The 24,877-nt window shown below is 43.9% G+C and overlaps 3 protein-coding genes across 3 annotated transcripts; all 3 read left to right on the top strand.

The window, feature by feature from the left end:
- The first annotated feature begins 788 nt into the window (after window positions 1-788).
- On the top strand, window positions 789-3,802 carry LOC137028106 (zinc finger BED domain-containing protein 4-like). Its single transcript, XM_067396864.1, has 3 exons — window positions 789-2,123; window positions 2,415-2,660; window positions 3,689-3,802. Exons 1-3 carry the CDS (start codon window positions 789-791, stop codon window positions 3,800-3,802), a joined length of 1,695 nt encoding a protein of 564 aa, XP_067252965.1.
- Window positions 3,803-5,664: 1,862 nt separating this feature from the next.
- On the top strand, window positions 5,665-6,822 carry LOC137029073 (hatching enzyme 1.2-like). Its single transcript, XM_067398589.1, has 5 exons — window positions 5,665-5,733; window positions 5,822-5,894; window positions 5,997-6,137; window positions 6,221-6,338; window positions 6,432-6,822. The coding sequence occupies exons 1-5, from the start codon at window positions 5,665-5,667 to the stop codon at window positions 6,820-6,822; spliced, it is 792 nt and encodes a 263-aa protein (XP_067254690.1).
- Window positions 6,823-10,199: 3,377 nt separating this feature from the next.
- LOC137028105 (zinc finger BED domain-containing protein 4-like) lies at window positions 10,200-12,670 on the top strand. The gene is made up of 2 exons (XM_067396863.1): window positions 10,200-11,603; window positions 12,617-12,670. The coding sequence occupies exons 1-2, from the start codon at window positions 10,200-10,202 to the stop codon at window positions 12,668-12,670; spliced, it is 1,458 nt and encodes a 485-aa protein (XP_067252964.1).
- Window positions 12,671-24,877: the final 12,207 nt, after the last annotated feature.

Genomic DNA, 24,877 nt, shown 5'->3' with positions numbered 1-24,877 from the left:
CGCTGCCAGTCATTACTGAAGATAATAATATCATCCAGATAGGCAGCAGCATATGCACCATGGGGCCGCAAAATTTTATCCATGAGACGCTGAAAGGTAGCCGGTGCCCCGAACAGCCCGAACGGAAGGGTGACGAATTGGTGTAATCCGTCGTGTAATCCGTCGTGAAAGCTGTCTTTTCTTTGGATAATGGCAACAAGGGGATCTGCCAATACCCTTTTGTTAAGTCCAGTGTCGAATAAAATCGAGCCGTACCAAGCCGGTCAAGCAACTCGTCCACCTGAGGCATTGGATACGCGTCGAATTTCGACACTGCGTTCACCTTGCGGTAGTCGACACAGAACCGAACTGAGCCGTCCGTCTTGGGAACCAAAACTATCGGGCTTGCCCAGTTACTGCTGGACTAGGGATGCACAATAATATCGGCACAACATCGGTATCGGCCGATAAAAGCTTAAAATGACCATCATCGGCATCGGCCAATATGAATATGTCTGCCGATGAGCCAAACCGATAGGGGGGCGTGTTTCATGTGCGCACGCGACGACCATGAACGTAGCTTGAGCGCCAAAAACTTAAAAACAAAAACTTACAACATGTCAGCTGTGTGGAGGCATTTCGAGATCTGTCAAACAGATAACAAAGTTGCTATTTGCAATATTTGTAAAGCACAAGTGATGCGAGGAGGCGTAAAACAACAGTCTTTCAACACTACAAATATGATTACACATCTTAAGAGCCGTCATCCTGAGCAGCACCAAGACTTTTTAAAAAGTAAGAAGGAAAAAATGCCGGCAAAAACCAATCAGCAGCCTCTACTTCAGTCATTTGACAAAGCTAGAAAATACAGCAGCGACCACCCAAAGGTAAAAGATCTTAATGACAAAATAATTGAATTTATTGCTCTTGATAACCAGCTGTTTAGCGTGGTGGAAGATGTTGGCTTCAGGAGGCTAATGATGCACCTAGAGCCGCGGTATGCTATGCCTAGCCGGCGCTATTTTTCTGACGTGGCCTTACCTGAACTCCAGAGTGTTGTCGCCAGTCAAATTGAAAAGCTCCTTGCCGGCGCGTGTCACATTAGCTTCACCACGGACATTTGGACATCAAGCGTGAGTCCTGTAAGCATGTTGAGCCTCACTGCCCAGTGGATAGATGAAGATTTCACCCTTAAAAAAGCTGTCCTACACTCACAGGAATGCTCCGGTTCTCACACAGCAGCTGCAATTGCGTCCGCATTTGAAAGTATGTTTGGGAAATGGAAAATAGAAAGAGAACGAGTGCATGTCGTGCTACGTGACAATGCCCGTAACATGGTTAAAGCTATGATGGAGTTTGGTGTGACATGTCTGCCGTGCATGGCACACTCACTGCAACTGGCGGTGAATGATGGTGTCCTGTCTCAGCGCAGCGTGGCGGATGTTGTGGCTGTGGGAAGGAGAATAATTGGACATTTCAAACACTCCCAGCTGGCATACAGTCGACTGGCAGATGTACAGAAAGAGCTCGGAATGTCGGTAAAACGACTTCAACAAGATATCGCTACCAGATGGAATTCGACATTTTATATGATGCGAAGCTTGGTCGAGCAGAAAAGGGCACTAGGTGCTTATGCTGCTGATTTCGAGCTTCCTGCAACTTTGACGGCAAATCAGTGGGGAATTATAGAAAATATGATCACACTTCTCGCCCCCTTTGAGCAGCTGACCAGAGATATAAGTTCTGCAGAGGCTTCTGCTGCTGATGTGATCCCCGCGGTTGTGGCACTGACACGACTGCTTGGCCGGCCGAATGACATGGACAGAGGAGTGCAGACTACCAAAACTACCCTGCTGGAAGCCGTCAATCATCGCTTCAACGGTATGCATTGTGAGGCACTTTATTCTGTTGCAACCATGCTTGATGCCCGCTACAAAGACCGGTACTTTGACGAGGAAAAAAAGAGGAGTGCTCGCGACCTGTTGCTCAAAGTTTTGGATGACATGAGCGGCAGTGCAGATGCCAGCACAGAGGATCCCCCAGAGAAGAGGACCCGAACAGGATCACTGCTGGATATGTATGACGAAATTCTGGAGGAGAATGTCATGTTTGAGGAGCAAGACAAGACCGCGTCAGTGTCACAGGTAAGCATAAAACATGCACAAATGTAGGTTATTATTTAAAAAAAAATAAAAAAATTCACTTTTGGACCGAAAGCATCCTAATTAATGATGCGACTTTCGCTATTATTATTCTGCAATGTCATAACATAGATAATCGCCTATTTATTATCATAATTCGCTATGTGTACGGTAGTAATAATAAACGTGCAACTAATAAATCATTTGATTTCTGGAAAACAACGTTAGAGCTCTGTTAATGCCTAAAAAAAAATATATCCGTAAGTAATATTTTGTTATTCTGTTACTTCATAGGTCATCTCATACCTGGCCGAACCCACAATTCCCAGGAACCACAGTCCATTGGAGTACTGGAAGTGCAACCAGGCCCGTTTCCCTGCCCTCGCTCTTGCTGCATGCAAGTACCCGTGTGCGCCTTGCACAAGCATTGACAGTGAACGGCTTTTTAGCGTTGCCTCTGATGTGATGGATGAAAAGAGAAATCGAATGGACAGTGAAAAGGCAGAGATGCTCATTTTTCTTAAGAAAAACCTACCTCTGGTATTAAAAAAATAGCTGAACAGAAGCCTACCGGTCAGCCGAAGTTGTCACCCTAGTTAGTTGGACTGAAAAAGTTTGCACCACTCAAGTTCAAGTAAAGGATAAGATGTCCTTGTATTTTTATTTTATTTTTTGTGGCTCACAAGGTAATATGTGGAGCTTGGTTTTAAGTTTGATTATTCTTTAAAGTGGGTCCTCAGGACTGAAGTGGAGGTCTGGACTACAGCTGCTTGTTTTGTGCACTTGAAGTGTTTTCTGTAAGTTTCAGTACAATGTCATGTTAACCACTATGTTGGGGGAGCATTTGGTAGACCTGTTCCAGTAGGAAAAGATGTAAAAAAATATTTGAAAATTTATTTGTATTTATTTTACTCTTAAGGACTGAAGTTTCAAAGTCTAAACTTAAAAATAAAATGTTGCACTGGCATATCATTTATTCTCCAAGTGAAATAATTGACCTGTTTTTCAGGTGTGAATGTCTGTCTACATTTGTAAAATAATACATTTATGGTAGAATCAGTACAGAAGAGATACATGGATTTTTCTTCAGTAAAATTAAAGTTTAAATATATCAGGCGAAAAATTTGTATATATATCGGTATCGGCATCGGCATCGGCCAAAATTATTTTGAAAATACCGGCATATCGAATATCGGCCAAAATCCAATATCGTGCATCCCTATGCTGGACTCTTCTATTACTCCCATTTCAAGCATAGCCTCTAATTCTGCCTGAACTACATTTTTCTTGTGTTCTGGCAATCTATACGGCCGGCTGCGAACCACCACGCCCGGCTCTGTCTCGATGTGATGCTGAATGAGGTTTGTACGGCCCGGTAGGGGAGAAAACACATCTGCAAATTCTGCTTATAACTTGGATAAATCCGTGAGCTGTGAGGGCGAGAGGTGATCTCCCCCCGGGGCCAGAGCGAGGGACTGTTTTTTGACATTCGCCTCTGGCCCGAGATCATCCTCTCCGCTAATCACCGTCGCCAGCATCACTGACTCTGCCTCATTCCATTTTTTAAGGAGATTGAGGTGGTAAATCTGATGTGCTCCTCTCCTATCGGAACGCACAACCTCATAATCGACCTCACCGACTTGCCGTGTCACCACAAATGGTCCTTGCCACTTTGCAAGTAATTTCGAGCTTGAAGTGGGAAGCAATACAAGTACTTTATCTCCCGGTGAAAATTTGCGCAAGTTAGTTCCTCTGTCATACAGCTGGCTCTGTCTGTGCTGGGCTTGTAACAAAATTCTCCATAGACAGCCGCCCCAACGTGTGGAGTTTTGCTCTCAAGTCCAGCACATACTGAATTTCATTTTTGGCCTGAGATGGTCCGTCCTCCCAAGTCTCTCTTAGGACGTCTAATACCCCACGGGGCTGGCGTCCAAAGAGAAGCTTGAAGGGGGAAAACCCCGTGGAGGCTTGCGGGACCTCTCGCACTGCAAATAATAGAGGTTCCAACCACTTATCCCACTTTTTGGCGTCCTCTTGAACGAATTTACGAATCATGGATTTAAGCGTCCCGGCTGGAGAGGCTGACCATCGATGGTGCTGACCTTTTCAAATGCGTTTTTTAGCGTCTCATCGTGAGACTGCTCCAGGGGAAAGTCATCGCGATCCGAAAGAATAAGTCTTCCAATTTCGCTCTGTTCCCCTGAAGCTGAACTCACTGGTCCCAGATCAGTCTCTCCCGCCTGTAATCGCACCTCCTTATCCCGCGATTTTTTCCCCCAAGAGGCATCCGAGCAAAAACACCCCAATAATTTATTAAATGCAGGCCAATTCGTACCCAAATTATCGGATGCCGGAGGTGAGGGTTAACTGCCACCTCCAACTATGCTTTTGACCCCTAAATTGAATAATGACGGGCACTAACAGATATTTCACCACATCCCCGTGCACACACCTCACCTTAACCAAGCGGCCTGCATCCAATGCCCCGGACGAAATCAGGCTTTGATGCACCGAGGTTTGATTACATCCTGAGTCCACCAAAGCCTGATAGGTACCCCCTTGACACTCACAGGTATTTGGTACTCGCCAGCTTGACTGGGGGCAGCCTGCGGATCGTCTGCACTCACTTGCACTCACTCCACCAATCACTACACTAATCACCACACCCAGCTGCCATGCATTACCTGGACTATAAAAGACTCACACACTCATCACCTGATCGTGAAGTCTTGTTTTCACTTGTGTTACATTTCTGAGCGTTTCCCTGTATCCTGTATGCCTATCTGATCTTGATCATGCCTGGTTACCTGTTTATGATTCCTTGCTGCATACCTCTGGACTGTTTATTGTTTCCTGGACTGTGAATGATATCTGCCTGCCTCGATCTACTGCCTGTACCCTGACTATGATTCTGCCTAGCCCTTGCTGTTCCTGTTTGCCCCTGCTTAGACCCTGCCTGTACGACCACGCTTACTTTTGTAATAAAGCTTGCAGATGGATCTCTGCCTGAGTCTCCCTTTGTTACACTGATAATATTTTAGCAATACACGGTAATTGTTTCTGATTTTCCATTAAATCAAAAGCTTTCAGCTTAGCTAAGCTAATTTAAGTAGTCAGTTGTCCATCTTGCTAATATTTTTTGGAGTCATTTTCTAATCTTTGCAGTACATTGAGATGTTCTCATGAATAAGGATTCACTGGTAATCTACCTACAGAGCACATTTAATGTATTGTGGACCATCCCTCTATATTACTGTGTTAGGGCATGTGTTGAAGTCCAAAAGCTAAAGCACGTCCATTACAGAGAATTAGATGAACAAACTGAGGTATATTCTATGATTGTGCAAAGATTAGGACCAACAGGTGGGGTCAGAGCTTCCTCCCTTTAGGCACACATTTTAGACTCTGGACACTAAGACCCTACCCATAATCCCCCAGTGGAGCCACCTACTCAGGTGAATATAAAGTCCAGACAGAACAGCTCGCAGACATCAGACCTCAGCACAGGAGCATCCTTGACATCTATACACACTGAGGACACAGCATGGACACAAGAGCCTCCCTCTCCATTCTACTGCTGCTGTTTGGCATCTCCCAGGCGTCTCCTCTCATGGTAAGATCCTATGTAGCCTCTCTATCAAATTATTAACACTCCTCAAATGAGTTGTTTAAAACATCTCTATTTCTACCACCAGGAGCAGATGTTTGAAGGCGTATTTGTATCAGAGCCTGAAACTCTGGACATCACCACAAGAATTTTGGACACCAACAATGGTCAGACACCTTGTAGATTTCTATAAAGCCAGTAAATGGTCAGTGATTGAGGCCTATAAATATTTTGTGTTATTTCATCAATATGTGTCTCTTTAAATGCAGGATCATCTGAAGTCTTGATTGAAGGAGATCTGGTCTTTCCCAAAACCAGAAATGCTCTCTACTGCTTGAACAACAACTGTTTCTGGAAGAAAAACTCTAACAACATAGTGGAGGTCCCGTACATAGTGAGCGCTGAATTCTGTACGTGAATCTCCTTCATTCGTTGAACACACCTATGATTCATTTAGATGCCATTTTAAACTTGTGGAACCTTTTGTTTGCAGCCAATTATGACAGATCTGTGATTGCGAACGCCATGTCGGCCTTTCATGCCAAAACCTGCATCCGCTTTGTGGCCAGATCATCTCAGACTGACTACATCAGTATTGAGAACAAAGATGGGTCAGAACAATTATACAAAATAATCAGGACTCTCTTTTACAACAAGAACATTAAATCAGATATCTAACCCCTTTATTTCCTTTCTCCTCTCAGGTGCTACTCTTCTCTAGGTAGAACTGGTGGCGAACAGGTGGTCTCCCTCAACAGGCAAGGCTGTGTGTACACTGGCATCGCTCAACATGAGCTGAATCATGCCCTGGGCTTCTATCACGAGCAAACCAGGAGCGATCGTGACAAGTACGTCAAAATCAACTGGGAGAACTTGTCTCCTGACATGTCCTACAACTTCGAGAAACAGAACACCAACAACCAAAACACTCCATACGACTACAGCTCCATCATGCACTATGGAAGAACAGCCTTCGCCATCCAGCCTGGGCTGGAAACCATCACTCCCATTCCTGATGCCACGGTGGAAATCGGACAGAGGCAGGGACTGTCCAACATCGACATCCTGAGGATCAACAAGCTGTATGGATGCTGAAGATGAGGCTTGTACACATAATTTAATATAGGTCATATATCTGTAGATGAATAGTGGTGTGATGAGGTTATGTTTGTGTCTTTTGATGGTGCTGAATTTCTGAAATATGTAATTGTGTTGGGTTGTGAAAAATAAAGCTAAACTGCAAAACAAACGTATACTTTATTTGTAATTCAATGACAAGTTTAAGACAGCGGTTGACTGTAGCAGTAAAGGCGTCATTGTACTGAGCTTCGCCTGCAAACAAATTAAAGCCACCTGGTTTAACCTTAGGAAAACTGGAGGACTGGGAATATTACAGTATATGATGTATTCAATTCAACAGGTTATTTATTTATTTATTTTTATTATTATTATTATTATTAAATGCAATAACATAGCTTTTGAAAGATGTTTGAGATTTACTGGTATAATCATATGTTCACAGCTGAAAAGAACGGTTTCCCATTTGATACTTTAAAGAGCTTTATTGTGTCAAGACCCTCTACTGGAGTCAATCACTTCTGCATCCTCTAGTACAACAAATTCAACTTTCAAATTCACCAAAGACTGAGAAAGTCCACAGGAGAAATAAGTGTGATCACCTGAAGAACAATGTGAGCCAAAGATGCAGTTCTAGACATGTTGTGAAGTTCTGGTGAAAATAAGGGCTGTGTTCACAATGGACTTTGGTTCGGAAAATTATAAGAGCATTCTGTGTGAATGCAAGCCAGAGCCAGAATGCTGGGAAATGTGGTCCTTGTACAAGATCCTAGTAACATTAATGGGATAAATCTTGGAAAATATAAGTGTGAAAAGAGCCAGAGCCAATGCCGTGTGGGGTGTGTGTTGCAGTGATGAAGTTAGTTATCGTGCAACAGTTTGACTTGCAGATGGAAAAAGGTGCAAGAAAGAAAATAACAATTGCTGCAAACAAGAGACCAGGGATCTACTTGCCTTTCATGGAGAATTGAACCAGCAGTTTAATGATACCATACAGCATACACAATATGATGTTTTATTAAAGTTTTATTAAAATCACTTCATAAAATTAAGTTTGAACCACTGCAGTCACGTCGACGGTTTTAACGATGCCTTTAGTACCTTTCTGGACCTCGAAAGCGTTGATTATATTGCTGTCTATAGACAAGTCATATACCTCTCGGATTCAGCAAAAATATCTTAATTTGTGTTCCGAAGATGAATGAAGGTCTCACGGGTTTGCAACAGCATGAGGGTGAGTAATTAATGAAACAAATTTCATGAGTCAGCTATGTATATATATATATATATATATATATATATATATATATATATATATATATATATATATATATATATATATATATATATATATATATATATATATATATATATATATATATACATAGCTGACTCATCTATGGTCCTCGATAGTTTTCTCCATCCCTACACCACCCCGTCTCCTCACAATCACCTGGTTACTATTAACCAGGCATATAAGGAGTATGTTGGATTCAGGCTAAATTCTGAGTTCCGAGCCCTCCCTTCAGACAGCATGCCAAATACGCTTATGTAGTACAAATAAGATTTTTAAGTCTAGGAAGGAAGGGGACAGGGTCGGCGTTCAACTGCTGACTGAGCTTTATTTTCAAGATTCAGAAAAGTCCAACAAAAACTGTGCGAGGCACAACAACAAAACAAAATAATCCACAAAGGGCTTCACTCCAGTCACGGCATATACAATCCACAAAGGGCTTCACTCCAGTTAGTCTTGCACCAGCGGCTCAGCCAGCAGTTCCCCTCTCTCTCACCGACTCCTGCTTCTCGCGGCGTTTTAACCTGTCTCTGCGCCAATTACTGAAATGAGAAACAGGTGTTCGTGATGTACATTTAACTCGCTCACTCACCAAAGATCTCCCGATGCTCTCTCCCGCCGCAGACCTTGCTGAACCACCACCCCCATTTCTGGAGAGGAAATCGGCCACAGCCATCTGAACACCCGGCCTGTGGACCACCTTGAACTTAAAAGGCTGTAATGCCAGATACCAACGAGTGATCCGCGCATTGGTATCCTTCATGCGGTGGAGCCACTGCAGGGGAGCGTGGTCCGAACAGAGAGTGAATTCCCGTCCCAGGAGATAATAGCGGAGGGTGAGGATGGCCCACCTAATAGCCAAACACTCTTTTTCAACGGTGCTGTACTTAGCTTCCCTCTTTGAGAGCTTACAGCTAATGTACAGCACCGGCCGTTCCTCTCCCTCTATCTCCTGGGACAGGACAGCACCCAGCCCTCTGTCCGACGCGTCAGTCTGCAACAGAAAAGGGAGAGAAAAATCAGGAGAGTGAAGCAATGGCCCACCTGGGTGAAGGCCTGCTGGCACAGCTCCGTGCACTGGACCGTATCTGGCGCATCCTTTTTAGTTAGATCAGTCAACGAGCTGGTGAGGGCCGAATAATTAGGAACAAACCTCCTATAATATCCTGCCAGCCCGAGGAACTGTCTAACCTCCTTTTTGGTCTTGGGGCGCGGACAGGTCGCAATCGCTGCCGTCTAATCAATTTGGGGACGCACCTGTCCATGCCCCAAGTGAAAGCCCAGATACTTTACTTCCACGCGCCCAATCGCACACTTCTTCGGGTTAGCCGTGAGCCCGGCTCCCCTCAGCGATCTCAGGACGGCCCTCAAATGCTGCATATGCCGCTGCCAGTCATTACTGAAGATAATAATATCATCCAGATAGGCAGCAGCATATGCACCATGGGGCCGCAAAATTTTATCCATGAGACGCTGAAAGGTAGCCGGTGCCCCGAACAGCCCGAACGGAAGGGTGACGAATTGGTGTAATCCGTCGTGTAATCCGTCGTGAAAGCGGTCTTTTCTTTGGATAATGGCAACAAGGGGATCTGCCAATACCCTTTTGTTAAGTCCATTGTCGAATAAAATCGAGCCGTACCAAGCCGGTCAAGCAACTCGTCCACCTGAGGCATTGGATACGCGTCGAATTTCGACACTGCGTTCACCTTGCGGTAGTCGACACAGAACCAAACTGAGCCGTCCGTCTTGGGAACCAAAACTATCGGGCTCGCCCAGTTACTGCTGGACTAGGGATGCACGATAATATCGGCACAACATCGGTATCGGCCGATAAAAGCTTAAAATGACCATCATCGGCATCGGCCAATATGAATATGTCTGCCGATGAGCCAAACCGATAGGGGCGTGTTTCATGTGCGCGCGCGACGACCATGAACGTAGCTTGAGCGCCAAAAACTTAAAAACAAAAACTTACAACATGTCAGCTGTGTGGAGGCATTTCGAGATCTGTCAAACAGATAACAAAGTTACTATTTGCAATATTTGTAAAGCACAAGTGATGCGAGGAGGCGTAAAACAACAGTCTTTCAACACTACAAATATGATTACACATCTTAAGAGCCGTCATCCTGAGCAGCACCAAGACTTTTTAAAAAGTAAGAAGGAAAAAATGCTGGCAAAAACCCATCAGCAGCCTCTACTTCAGTCATTTGACAAAGCTAGAAAATACAGCAGCGACCACCCAAAGGTAAAAGATCTTAACGACAAAATAATTGAATTTATTGCTCTTGATAACCAGCTGTTTAGCGTGGTGGAAGATGTTGGCTTCAGGAGGCTAATGATGCACCTAGAGCCGCGGTATGCTATGCCTAGCCGGCGCTATTTTTCTGACGTGGCCTTACCTGAACTCCAGAGTGTTGTCGCCAGTCAAATTGAAAAGCTCCTTGCCGGCGCGTGTCACATTAGCTTCACCACGGACATTTGGACATCAAGCGTGAGTCCTGTAAGCATGTTGAGCCTCACTGCCCAGTGGATAGATGAAGATTTCACCCTTAAAAAAGCTGTCCTACACTCACAGGAATGCTCCGGTTCTCACACAGCAGCTGCAATTGCGTCCGCATTTGAAAGTATGTTTGGGAAATGGAAAATAGAAAGAGAACGAGTGCATGTCGTGCTACGTGACAATGCCCGTAACATGGCTAAAGCTATGATGGAGTTTGGTGTGACATGTCTGCCGTGCATGGCACACTCACTGCAACTGGCGGTGAATGACGGTGTCCTGTCTCAGCGCAGCGTGGCGGATGTTGTGGCCGTGGGAAGGAGAATAATTGGACATTTCAAACACTCCCAGCTGGCATACAGTCGACTGGCAGATGTACAGAAAGAGCTCGGAATGTCGGTAAAACGACTTCAACAAGATATCGCTACCAGATGGAATTCGACATTTTATATGATGCGAAGCTTGGTCGAGCAGAAAAGGGCACTAGGTGCTTATGCTGCTGATTTCGAGCTTCCTGCAACTTTGACGGCAAATCAGTGGGGAATTATAGAAAATATGATCACACTTCTCGCCCCCTTTGAGCAGCTGACCAGAGATATAAGTTCTGCAGAGGCTTCTGCTGCTGATGTGATCCCCGCGGTTGTGGCACTGACACGACTGCTTGGCCGGCCGAATGACATGGACAGAGGAGTGCAGACTACCAAAACTACCCTGCTGGAAGCCGTCAATCATCGCTTCAACGGTATGCATTGTGAGGCACTTTATTCTGTTGCAACCATGCTTGATGCCCGCTACAAAGACCGGTACTTTGACGAGGAAAAAAAGAGGAGTGCTCGCGACCTGTTGCTCAAAGTTTTGGATGACATGAGCGGCAGTGCAGATGCCAGCACAGAGGATCCCCCAGAGAAGAGGACCCGAACAGGATCACTGCTGGATATGTATGACGAAATTCTGGAGGAGAATGTCATGTTTGAGGAGCAAGACAAGACTGCGTCAGTGTCACAGGTAAGCATAAAACATGCACATGTAGCGAATTAACTCAAAGGGGAAATATTAATAATTATTCATAACTCATTATGATTATTAATTATGATTAATCATGAATATGCAAATCCGTTAATCAGATTAACTGGACGTAGCTACATTAAAATTAACATTACAATCAGTTAACCTGTTCGTCCAGTGAACGCTCAGTGTTGATTGTTTATTAATTCTAAGAAATGTCAATTTCCACGTTATGGAAAAAATAATATTTCTTATTGTACTGTACTACTCACGTAGTCCGGATCTATCACTTAAGAGGCAATTCATTAGCAGACGGAGTCAGAACCAAACGTGTATTGTGCACAATCTTTATTAACTAACTCACAAACACATAACTAAACTAACAAACACATAACATAACATAACATAACATACATAAAGGGTCACACACACACACACGCAAGTCAGAATGAGTAATGATAGTGTTGAACCGGAAGAGATGCTGTTACTAGAGCTACATGAAATGTCAAAGGCAATCTGGAAAGGAATCATCAGTTTCTTCAGCAATAGCAAGGTAAGTCTTACAAATTAATACTAACTTGCTGTTTAGTGTTAAAATGTACGATACTTGCAAGATGCCCTTAGGCTGAGGAGCATCGGCTCTGCCATCTGAGGAGAGATCTTGGGTGATTCAGTCCGAAGTTGTTGCCAGTCTTTTCCATGTGGGATGAGGAGCACATGGCTCGTTTGTAGGCCGAGGCCTACAGGCCTTCCAGGCCTGGCCTAGGCCGGCCGCAAGGAGATCGATTCGGTCGTTCAGAAGCAAGGAAGAAGAGAGGGAGTGGCACTGTTCGCTGGTTTTTAACCTCTGGTCAAAGTCACACCTCTCAGTTGTTGACCGGACCAATGAAGATGTTGTAATTCTGGGTGGCAACACCCCTCCTGTCAGGGCTTTTACAACCCAGAAAGATTAACAAGCTGAGTTCTTGAATCAGAACTATTAAATATTCTTTTAATACTGATGTGTTGCACAGGTATGGATGTACCGCATACACAAGCATTTAAGTCTTCCCGCTACGAACGTATAGACACTAAACATGGCATGATTGAAGTTACCGTGCAGGTCATAACATTTAACAATCATCAAACATGTAAATACAATGAGTACAATACAACATCAGTAATAATGGATACCATTTCCTGAGAAGGAATCATTTATAGCACAGTCTGTCTATACATTAATGCCATAGAGTCTGTGTTCTGTGTGGAAAATGCAGGGAAGATGCAGATTTTCTGTGTCTCTACTCTGTTCTCCATGCGGCAACCACATTCCTCAGCGCAATAAACTTGTAACTGAAAACTTCCCGGGGATGGGGACAGACTCCAGAGTGAGCTTAAAACTATTGGTTAACTAACCAATAATTGTGTCTGATTTGCCTCAGTCATTACATAATTCCCCCCCTTTCGCTCGTTGTTGTCTCTCTTATGACAACAGTGAGTGACGTTGACGGTGCCGGAAGATCAGACACATCACTGGCACCCAAGGCTGGAAGGCTGTGATGGGCCCTGGTTGTGTGTCTCCTGGAGTAGTGGTCGTTTCATGGCGGTTGATGCAGACAGTCTGTAAACTCAGGTCTCTGAGCTGGTGCTGCAGGAATCAAAGCATCCAGTGCCTTGACAGTGTGTCACCTGTCAGTTAGTGTTGGTACCGTTAATGCGGGCAAGATGTTTGCTGGTGGCAAGGTTCAGGTCTCTGAGCTTGCTCAGCAGGTGTTGAAGTAGCAGGTGCCTTGACAGTGTCACCTGTCGTCTGGACGCCTAGGTCTGATGGCAGATGGTTGTAAAAGGAGGTTACAGGAGTTGTAGTGTGAAGAGGGTTTCAGACTCACCTAGGTCTGATGGCAGAGGAGCAACCGGTGATTGTAGCCTCTGCTCTCAGTCAGAAGCAGCCTGAAGTTTGCAGTGTCACTCTGCTCTTGTGGCGTGGCTGGCTTGAGCAAGTCTGAGTGGTCTTGTGTGAGTGGTCAGAAGCTTGTGCTTCTGAGTACTTCTCAAGTAAGTACTGTTCAAGGGGCTCCTTACTAGCGTTAGAAGCTCCTGCAGGTTCGATGCAGGCATGTTCAGTCGCCCTTGTGCTACCTGACGTTGGAGATCATGCGGTGTCTGCAGGAAGAGGATGTTTCCATGGCTTCTCCCTGTAGTAGGTCTGGTGCCTGGGTCTGTCTGAATTAATCCTTCTCCTTCTGTAGCTTTAGAGGATTTCAGGCAATTAGCTGATAAGGTGTCAAGCAGAAGGCTTTGGCTCCCCCCTCTGTACCTCTGTGCTTGGCTGGGGGAGGTTCTTCTGCTGCAGGCAAGAGAGTCTTAGTTCTCCTTGGGCCATGTCAAGTTCATCTTTGGTGTTGTCCAGCTGCTGGGTCAGAGCTTCAGTCCCAGATCTGGACACATCCAGAGGACGTTCACAGGTCCTGATTGTGTCATCTTTGATCTAGAGTTCAGAATTTGCTAATTTTAACAGTGACTATTTGTCCAAGAGTTCTTTTACCACGTCTTCTCTGGCTGCCTTTTCCAGCTGCTCTCGTTGCGGAGCAGCTGTCAGAGCCGTTTGCGGTTTGTGGCTTCTCTTCTGTGTCTCTATTCTGTCAGGGTCCTTGTGTCTGTCCCGAGCCTCCAGCTCTAGCTGGTCTATGTGGCTTTTAGCATGCATCAGTTCCTTGTGAGTCTCTGTGATCTGGAGTTTGAGGTTGTTCACCTCCTGTTTCAAAACAGTGAGGATGTGGGCCAGGAAGAAGTTGACTTCAGTCAGATCATTGTGACCATACCTCTGGTTTGAGTCATCTGCCTTTACTTCTCTTCCATCTTTGTCCAGTTGCTTTTGGCTCTGTTGCTGTGATTGATCAGCAGCACTGGTTAGGAGGGTGTTCCTCACGACACCTAGCCAGCCCTTTCGGTCTGCCATCTGGGCAGTTAGGCTGAGCATCTGCAACATTTAGGCAGGCTTGTGGTGAGAGTAAGGGCAAGAGACTACTGCAAGATCAAACAGAATTTAGGGCTAAAGGCACAGTGAGCAGCCAGGTGTATAAAATACAGCTAGGTTTAATAAATGACTTAAGATGGTTCTTGTGGTCAAATTATTTCTTAGTATTTCTTACTGATGGCTCACAACAGGCTTGACCTCTGAACAAATGGAAAAGAGAAAGGGAGAGGAAGAGGAGAGCTTTCCTATTAGATTGTGCTTATTAGTGGTGCTCAAAATTATGCCATAGCAATTCAGATTCCTTTGTAACTGGCTCATAAAATTGAAGCAACTGTTGTAAATAAACAAAATCAAGAAGGAGAGTATGTCTAGTTGCTTGTGGTTATATTGGGAAATTAAACCACACAAGACTAAAAAGGAAGATGTAAATAAATCACAAAGATGAAAGAAATAATACTAGTAAAAATTAATAGCTGACTGCTATTATAATTAAAATCAATAAAAAGATTTAAAGAAGTGATTAAAACAGCAGAATGGGTTTAGATCAGTTCACACTGCACACACACAAGCTGTAGTTAAAGGTTTCACATAAATGATGCTAACCGCTAACTGTAGAAGCTATTAGTTAGCTTAGCCTGAGCGGAAGGGTTGCTAGGTGGGGTTAGCTTAGCCACCTAGCCTGGTTTGTTTACACCATGGCATCACAAGGTGATGAGTTAGCACTTCCTGTGACAAGTCGTTGTCATGGGAACCAATGCACACCACAGCAATTCAAACAGTTCATGAAGACGGTCTGCTCATTTCAAACTAGTTACGTACAGAGTTAAAATGTGACGCTTATACTTTCAGATTTTCAAAACCTGATATTACATTTAGTAAAATGCAAATATGTTTTGGCATTTGCAAATTTTACTCATGTAAACTCTTCTCTCTACTTTAAACAATGTCTTGTACTTGTTTAAAGGGGTAATTACACAGTTTGCTGTAAGTCCAAGCTTGTTTAAGCATATATAGTTAAGTCCGTCTTGTGCAGGTATACTGATATTCCTTTCAGCGAGTGAAACACAGTTTTGGTCAAGAGGTAGCTATGCTTGTAGATGCAGCCAAAGTTTAGATGAATGAAATCAATCTTAACTATAAAAGGGGAGCATTACCCAAATCTACATTTATATAACGCTGTACTGAGATTCATTCATCAGAAACAGGTTAAGCAATACTGCAGTTGGTATTTCTCCAACCAAAGCAGAATAATCAATTCTGGTACAGTTTACATGCCGCTGAGTTGAGATTCCTTCGTCAACACAGGCTTACGCTCTAATACTGAGATTAGGATTTCTTCGCTAAAATCAGATTAACTTTACACTGATACCATTTGAACATATGCTAAAATGTCTTAAGACTCTTTCTGTTACGGCAGAGGTGTCACTTCAAGCTATAGTTTTATCTGCATCTAACAAGCCAGCACCATCGATCTACATGCGAATCAAACGTTGCCAAACGTCATGTTGGAATTATCAATTATTAAACACACTTTTAGTTGGACGATGGTTTAAGCAAGTGGCGTTAGGCCATGCTGGCTTAACCGGCTCAATCTAGTGTCATATTTCAAAATAGCTCGTCGTGGATAGTCATGAGCATTTGAGATTTACACATTCACACAAGGTTTCCTTCCACTCCTACTGCAGACTCCTGCATTTCTGCGAACACACATTTTCATCTACTTTAAAAGCTTTATGCCCTATGCTGCCTAGGAACCTTTGTAGAAGCTATGGGTAAAGCACTGCGTTGGCAGTTCAAAGTCATTGGGGTCTTGAGAACCCCCTGCTGAGGGGCCTTGTGTGTTACAGGCCTTCTGTGTCAGGTCACATGAGTGGCACTGTGTGAGGGCAGGTGGTGCTGTCCAAAGGGGTGACTAGCTGTTGTAGGAGGCAAAGGTCCTGTTGGTGTCCTCCATTCATTCCAGGTTTGTCTGAGTCGGTGGCAGTAACCTTGGGACTTTCAGATCTGCCCTGCTTGGTGTCGGGGGCAGCACTCAATCTGCATTCAGGCTTCTGGGTCTGAGAAATCCTTTATGCAGACTGGCTTCAGCTGCTGATAGTCTAATTGGAGTTTTTCTGGCTGTTAAGTCAAAACTCATAGTGAATCTGGTGGGGTGTGATCCAGAACAGAGAGCCTGTTTTGGTGGATCACACCAGTCAGGGACTTTGGAACAAAAGAGAATGTCTATTATGTTGGCATTGGTGCTGTGGTCTCCTAAGCTGCAGGCTCTGGCCCCTCCCCCCTTTGTGAAGGGTTGGGGGAGCTCTCGCCGCTGCTGCTGCAAAGTCCATCAGGTTGCAAGTTCCTTGTGTGGTCCATTCTTAGTTGTTCGGGCTGTTTCAGTTCTTTTCGGACCACAATGTGTTTGTTTCTCACGCTGCTGAATTGTGGAGTCAGTGTTTGACTTTCAGTTCTGCATGCGGGTGGCCTTCAAGGGCCTTAGCTTTAGTGTCTCTTTAAATTCAAACCTTACGTTCCTTACGTTCTTTAACTGGCAAAGTTCAACAGCTGTCAGAGCCTCCTGAAGACTGGTGACCTCCCTCAATTGCTCTGCTCTGTCATGGTTCCTGCATCTGTCCTGTGCCTTCTCGTGCTGAGTGGGTTGGTTCTCTGTGGAACTCAGTGACTTGCAGCGTTCGTTCAATTACCTCCTGTTGGAAGCCCGTATGAGCATGGGCTAAGGAGAAATTGAAGCTCCTTTTGGCTCAGGTCAGGTGTCAAGTGTCTGCTGGTGCTGCCGATCTCGCTGTCCCTTACTCTGCTGTTGCAGGTTGTTGACTGCTTTAGCTGAAGGGCAACCATCACATTGTTCCGCTGGGTCTCCAGGGGGTCCTGGATGGCAGGGCTGGATGTACTGGTCAGACAGGCACACTTATGGGGACATGAGAGAAAGGGATAGCACAGGCAAATGCAAGTTCGTACAGCTATGTGGGCCATATAGGAAGTGGCTAGCTGAAGTGGGGGAAGCCAGCATGAGACTAAGGTGTTTAACTATCTTGGATGACAGCTGTAAGCTGTGTTGACTGATGACGGGGCTGGTACACGTCATTAAACTATTACTCAGAGTACAGATGATTCCTTTCCAGAAATTATCACCATAAGGTAAATGAATAGAACAAACTGGTAGAGAGAGAGAGAAAAAAATGAAATAAGAAAAGGGAAAGGAAGGAAAGAGGTTTTTTACCCATTTAGTCTTGCTAGGAGATATGGTTAAGCAGGTGTCACTGGTTCAAGTGATGACCTAATCTCTAGACTAACAGAGAAAGACCAGATGCCTTGAGGTCGAAAGGAGAAGAAACAACGGGAAGAGTTTCTAGTCCTTTCCGGAGCCCCAAGTGCACTGGATGGTGGCCGTACTTCATGTACTCAGCACTAAGGAGTGAGGAGGGGGAGCTGAGAGATAGGTGTTAGCGTAGTAATAACCTATAACTCATTATGCCTCATTAAGGAAACAACAGTTTCTAGAACTACTGTAATCCTATAGAAAAAGGGAAGAGGGTGATAGTAGAATAACACAAAAAAAATAAATAAAATAAAATAAAAATAGAAGGTCCCTTTAGACCTAGGGAATGTGAATACCCAGGTTGATTTAATTAAATGCTAAGTTTGATTAAATCCAACTTGACCGAACAGAGATATAGAAAGAAAGTGAAGGAAATAAAATGACACGTAGAGGAGGAATGAAGTTGAACAAAATAAAATTAGAATTTCCTAGTAGATTTAGAAATCTAAAAGGAAAGTTAAACAGACAAAATTGATTTAATTAAATTTTCAAATTTAACCAAATTCAACTTGGCTGCATAGGGATAGTCAGGTGAACAAAGTATTAGCATGAAGTAGAGATAGGAAACTAAACAAATTGATTTAATTAAATTTTAAATTTAACTTAAATTCAACTTGACTGAATAGAGGTACTCAGACTTGACAACATGAGTGACGCCACATACGCACACACATACAAACGGTTTAAACCAGAGATGGGTGCCTTTTGAGGCGTGCCTTGTGAAGCTTTGGAACTCAAATGAATCGTTTGTGTTGCATCAGTGATTCGGAGCGTGTGTCAAACTGCCACAGTCACGTGATTTCAGTAAACGAGGCTTTGTGATGCGTCCTAGCAGTTTCAGAGTGTTTCAATAAGCGCTACAGTTTACTGAAATATCATGTCTTGACAGAAACCTCAGGTTTAAGGATATAAGATGATTCATTGATCACATTTAATTGATAACAACTTAATAACAACCATTTGTGAATGGCTTATTAAAGATGTCTCGTATTCATATATCTCTAGTATTCACTACGCTTACTGTTCTGGCTCGCAAAGGGGCGCTTTGAGCGGTTCGAACAGTGAATCATTTGTGACGCAATTGATTCATTTGATTCGGAGCTTCACAACGCATTGTGTTCCCATCAGCGGTTCAAATCAAAATCCCTCCTAAAGGGAATCCCAAAGTCTATAAAGTATTTGGCTTGAATGCTTCACGCTTGCACATGTCTAGGTGCTAGCAGGGTGCTAGCAGCTTTTAGTCGAGGTAAAGGGTTTTAACTCGTAGGGTATACGCGTAGGGTTTCTATAGAGCTAGATTCGGCTACGCGTGCTTCGTTGTTTGCACAACAGTCTGTGATGTGGGTGTGCTGCTACCAGACTTTCAGAGGTGTCTGCTCTACACGCTCTGTTGTCATGCGTTGCCAGGAGACCAATGCCAGCCCGCAACACGATCAGAATGGAGCAGAATTCTAACCGCGTTGCAAGCCCGCAATAAGAACTCCAGTGTGGTCACGCATAACTCACAAATCACAACAGCACATCACTTCACAGACAGTGGTGATTGCTAGTTAGCTACGCTAGAATTTACACCACAGGTTCGTTGCGTGTGTTTCATATGTGCGGTCCCGCGCATGAATATGAATACAGTGACGGAACGAACAGTAAAAAGGCCTTTAATCGGTGACTGGGGAGTCTCGCCCAGAACACCATTACAAACTCTGTAGTGAGATTTCTTCGTCACACAGGTAAATTTATGCTGCTTAATCTGGAATTCCGTCATCAGAAAAAGGCTTATGCATTTAAAGCTGAAAGTGGGGATTTCTTCGCCCAGATTCAGGTTAGTTTATTTGTTCGTGCTGCTAATCTGAGATTCCATCGTCAGAAAGACTTATGCATTTAAAGATGAAAGTGGGGGTTTCTACGCCCAAGTTCAGGTCAATTACTTTCGATACCCTTTTGTACGTGCTACTAATCTGCGATTCCGTCGTCAGAAAAGTTTTACGCTCAATTTAGCAACTGAAATTATGATTTCTTCGATAATTTCAGGTTAGCTTCTTCATACAATTTAAACATGCATTATAGCATCGAGGAACGTTCTGCCGTTCAAGAGAATGTGCATTGAAGCCCCAGTTTGTGCATGTATAAGATGTTAACAAAAATTATGCCAAAACACATGATTGATTACTGGTCCATCTGCAAACAATTGCTTAAAATGATGCCCGCATTCTCCACCAAATATGTAGCGAATTAACTCAAAGGGGAAATATTAATAATTATTCATAACTCATTATGATTATTAATTATGATTAATCATGAATATGCAAATCCGTTAATCAGATTAACTGGACGTAGCTACATTAAAATTAACATTACAATCAGTTAACCTGTTCGTCCAGTGAACGCTCAGTGTTGATTGTTTATTAATTCTAAGAAATGTCAATTTCCACGTTATGGAAAAAATAATATTTCTTATTGTACTGTACTACTCACGTAGTCCGGATCTATCACTTAAGAGGCAATTCATTAGCAGACGGAGTCAGAACCAAACGTGTATTGTGCACAATCTTTATTAACTAACTCACAAACACATAACTAAACTAACAAACACATAACATAACATAACATAACATACATAAAGGGTCACACACACACACACGCAAGTCAGAATGAGTAATGATAGTGTTGAACCGGAAGAGATGCTGTTACTAGAGCTACATGAAATGTCAAAGGCAATCTGGAAAGGAATCATCAGTTTCTTCAGCAATAGCAAGGTAAGTCTTACAAATTAATACTAACTTGCTGTTTAGTGTTAAAATGTACGATACTTGCAAGATGCCCTTAGGCTGAGGAGCATCGGCTCTGCCATCTGAGGAGAGATCTTGGGTGATTCAGTCCGAAGTTGTTGCCAGTCTTTTCCATGTGGGATGAGGAGCACATGGCTCGTTTGTAGGCCGAGGCCTACAGGCCTTCCAGGCCTGGCCTAGGCCGGCCGCAAGGAGATCGATTCGGTCGTTCAGAAGCAAGGAAGAAGAGAGGGAGTGGCACTGTTCGCTGGTTTTTAACCTCTGGTCAAAGTCACACCTCTCAGTTGTTGACCGGACCAATGAAGATGTTGTAATTCTGGGTGGCAACACCCCTCCTGTCAGGGCTTTTACAACCCAGAAAGATTAACAAGCTGAGTTCTTGAATCAGAACTATTAAATATTCTTTTAATACTGATGTGTTGCACAGGTATGGATGTACCGCATACACAAGCATTTAAGTCTTCCCGCTACGAACGTATAGACACTAAACATGGCATGATTGAAGTTACCGTGCAGGTCATAACATTTAACAATCATCAAACATGTAAATACAATGAGTACAATACAACATCAGTAATAATGGATACCATTTCCTGAGAAGGAATCATTTATAGCACAGTCTGTCTATACATTAATGCCATAGAGTCTGTGTTCTGTGTGGAAAATGCAGGGAAGATGCAGATTTTCTGTGTCTCTACTCTGTTCTCCATGCGGCAACCACATTCCTCAGCGCAATAAACTTGTAACTGAAAACTTCCCGGGGGATGGGGACAGACTCCAGAGTGAGCTTAAAACTATTGGTTAACTAACCAATAATTGTGTCTGATTTGCCTCAGTCATTACACACAAATGTAGGTTATTATTTAAAAAAAAATAAAAAAATTCACTTTTGGACCGAAAGCATCCTAATTAATGATGCGACTTTCGCTATTATTATTCTGCAATGTCATAACATAGATAATCGCCTATTTATTATCATAATTCGCTATGTGTACGGTAGTAATAATAAACGTGCAACTAATAAATCATTTGATTTCTGGAAAACAACGTTAGTGCCTAAAAAAAAATATATCCGTAAGTAATATTTTGTTATTCTGTTACTTCATAGGTCATCTCATACCTGGCCGAACCCACAATTCCCAGGAACCACAGTCCATTGGAGTACTGGAAGTGCAACCAGGCCCGTTTCCCTGCCCTCGCTCTTGCTGCACGCAAGTACCTGTGTGCGCCTTGCACAAGCGTTGACAGTGAACGGCTTTTTAGCGTTGCCTCTGATGTGATGGATGAAAAGAGAAATCGAATGGACAGTGAAAAGGCAGAGATGCTCATTTTTCTTAAGAAAAACCTACCTCTGGTATTAAAAAAATAGCTGAACAGAAGCCTACCGGTCAGCCGAAGTTGTCACCCTAGTTAGTTGGACTGAAAAAGTTTGCACCACTCAAGTTCAAGTAAAGGATAAGATGTCCTTGTATTTTTATTTTATTTTTTGTGGCTCACAAGGTAATATGTGGAGCTTGGTTTTAAGTTTGATTATACTTTAAAGTGGGTCCTCAGGACTGAAGTGGAGGTCTGGACTACAGCTGCTTGTTTTGTGCACTTGAAGTGTTTTCTGTAAGTTTCAGTACAATGTCATGTTAACCACTATGTTGGGGGAGCATTTGGTAGACCTGTTCCAGTAGGAAAAGATGTAAAAAAATATTTGAAAATTTATTTGTATTTATTTTACTCTTAAGGACTGAAGTTTCAAAGTCTAAACTTAAAAATAAAATGTTGCACTGGCATATCATTTATTCTCCAAGTGAAATAATTGACCTGTTTTTCAGGTGTGAATGTCTGTCTACATTTGTAAAATAATACATTTATGGTAGAATCAGTACAGAAGAGATACATGGATTTTTCTTCAGTAAAATTAAAGTTTAAATATATCAGGCGAAAAATTTGTATATATATCGGTATCGGCATCGGCATCGGCCAAAATTATTTTGAAAATATCGGCATATCGAATATCGGCCAAAATCCAATATCGTGCATCCCTATGCTGGACTCTTCTATTACTCCCATTTCAAGCATAGCCTCTAATTCTGCCTGAACTACATTTTTCTTGTGTTCTGGCAATCTATACGGCCGGCTGCGAACCACCACGCCCGGCTCTGTCTCGATGTGATGCTGAATGAGGTTTGTACGGCCCGGTAGGGGAGAAAACACATCTGCAAATTCTGCTTATAACTTGGATAAATCCGTGAGCTGTGAGGGCGAGAGGTGATCTCCCCCCGGGGCCAGAGCGAGGGACTGTTTTTTGACATTCGCCTCTGGCCCGAGATCATCCTCTCCGCTAATCACCATCGCCAGCATCACTGACTCTGCCTCATTCCATTTTTTAAGGAGATTGAGGTGGTAAATCTGACGTGCTCCTCTCCTATCGGAACGCACAACCTCATAATCGAGCTCACCGACTTGCCGTGTCACCACAAATGGTCCTTGCCACTTTGCAAGTAATTTCGAGCTTGAAGTGGGAAGCAATACAAGTACTTTATCTCCCGGTGAAAATTTGCGCAAGTTAGTTCCTCTGTCATACAGCTGGCTCTGTCTGTGCTGGGCTTGTAACAAAATTCTCCATAGACAGCCGCCCCAACGTGTGGAGTTTTGCTCTCAAGTCCAGCACATACTGAATTTCATTTTTGGCCTGAGATGGTCCGTCCTCCCAAGTCTCTCTTAGGACGTCTAATACCCCACGGGGCTGGCGTCCAAAGAGAAGCTTGAAGGGGGAAAACCCCGTGGAGGCTTGCGGGACCTCTCGCACTGCAAATAATAGAGGTTCCAACCACTTATCCCAATTTTTGGCGTCCTCTTGAACGAATTTACGAATCATGGATTTAAGCGTGTGATTAAACCGTTCGACCAGCCCGTCCGTTTGTGGGTGAAAGACGCTGGTACGCACGGATTTAATGCCCAACAATTCGTAAAGTTCGCGTAACGTGCGTGACATAAACGCCGTGCCCTGATCAGTGAGGATTTCTTTCGGAATCCCCACTCGGGAGATTAAACTAAACAGTGCATCCGCAACACTCTTAGCGGAAATGTTGCGGAGTGGCACTGCTTCAGGATATCGCGTTGCATAATCCACAATGACTAATGCAAAGCGATGCCCTCTTGCTGATCGCTTTAATGGCCCGATGAGGTCCATACCAATTCTTTCGAAGGGGACCTGCATTAATGGGAGGGGGCGCAACGGCACTTTTGGGGTGGCCGGTGGGTTAACCAACTGACATTCCCGACAAGACGCACACCACCTGCGCACATTCTCGTGAATGCCCGGCCAAAAGAATCGGGTCATGAGACGATTTAGTGTTGCCGTTTGTCCTAAATGCCCAGCCATCGGATTAGAATGAGCCGCGTGGAAAAGCATTTCCCTGCGGCTCCTTGGAACTAATAATTGGGTCGTATCTTCTTTTGTCTGAGTGTCTTGGGTCACTCGATACAACCTATCTTTTATGATCGCAAAATACGAATAAGAAAGTGGACGCCCCGGCTGGAGAGGCTGACCATCGATGGTGCTGACCTTTTCAAACGCGTTTTTTAGCGTCTCATCGTGAGACTGCTCCAGGGGAAAGTCATCGCGATCCGAAAGAATAAGTCTTCCAATTTCGCTCTGTTCCCCTGAAGCTGAACTCACTGGTCCCAGATCAGTCTCTCCCGCCTGTAATCGCACCTCCTTATCCCGCGATTTTTTCCCCCAAGAGGCATCCGAGCATAAACACCCCAATAATTTATTAAATGCAGGCCAATTCGTACCCAAATTATCGGATGCCGGAGGTGAGGGTTAACTGCCACCTCCAACTATGCTTTTTCCCCCTAAATTGAATAATGACGGGCACTAACAGATATTTCACCACATCCCCGTGCACACACCTCACCTTAACCAAGCGGCCTGCATCCAATGCCCCGGACGAAATCAGGCTTTGATGCAACGAGGTTTGATTACATCCTGAGTCCACCAAAGCCTGATAGGTACCCCCCTTGACACTCACAGGTATTTGGTACTCGCCAGCTTGACTGGGGGCAGCCTGCGGATCGTCTGCACTCACTTGCACTCACTCCACCAATCACTACACTAATCACCACACCCAGCTGCCATGCATTACCTGGACTATAAAAGACTCACACACTCATCACCTGATCGTGAAGTCTTGTTTTCACTTGTGTTACAATT

Source organism: Chanodichthys erythropterus, chromosome 10 (genome assembly GCF_024489055.1).
Source record: "Chanodichthys erythropterus isolate Z2021 chromosome 10, ASM2448905v1, whole genome shotgun sequence".
NCBI lineage: Eukaryota > Metazoa > Chordata > Actinopteri > Cypriniformes > Xenocyprididae > Chanodichthys > Chanodichthys erythropterus.
The sequence above is the reverse complement of the archived record's forward strand: the minus strand, read 5'-3'. Positions and strand labels throughout refer to the sequence as shown.

Coding starts and splice junctions, on each gene's coding strand:
- LOC137028106 (XM_067396864.1), top strand. CDS start 789: ATGCCGGCAAAAACCAATCAGCAGCCTCTACTTCAGTCATTTGACAAA. Junction 2,124..2,414: donor AGACCGCGTCAGTGTCACAG/GTAAGCATAAAA, acceptor GTTACTTCATAG/GTCATCTCATACCTGGCCGA. Junction 2,661..3,688: donor TTAAGAAAAACCTACCTCTG/GTATTAAAAAAA, acceptor CCATTTTTTAAG/GAGATTGAGGTGGTAAATCT.
- LOC137029073 (XM_067398589.1), top strand. CDS start 5,665: ATGGACACAAGAGCCTCCCTCTCCATTCTACTGCTGCTGTTTGGCATC. Junction 5,895..5,996: donor AATTTTGGACACCAACAATG/GTCAGACACCTT, acceptor CTTTAAATGCAG/GATCATCTGAAGTCTTGATT. Junction 6,138..6,220: donor CATAGTGAGCGCTGAATTCT/GTACGTGAATCT, acceptor TTTTGTTTGCAG/CCAATTATGACAGATCTGTG.
- LOC137028105 (XM_067396863.1), top strand. CDS start 10,200: ATGATTACACATCTTAAGAGCCGTCATCCTGAGCAGCACCAAGACTTT. Junction 11,604..12,616: donor AGACTGCGTCAGTGTCACAG/GTAAGCATAAAA, acceptor TGTGTTGCACAG/GTATGGATGTACCGCATACA.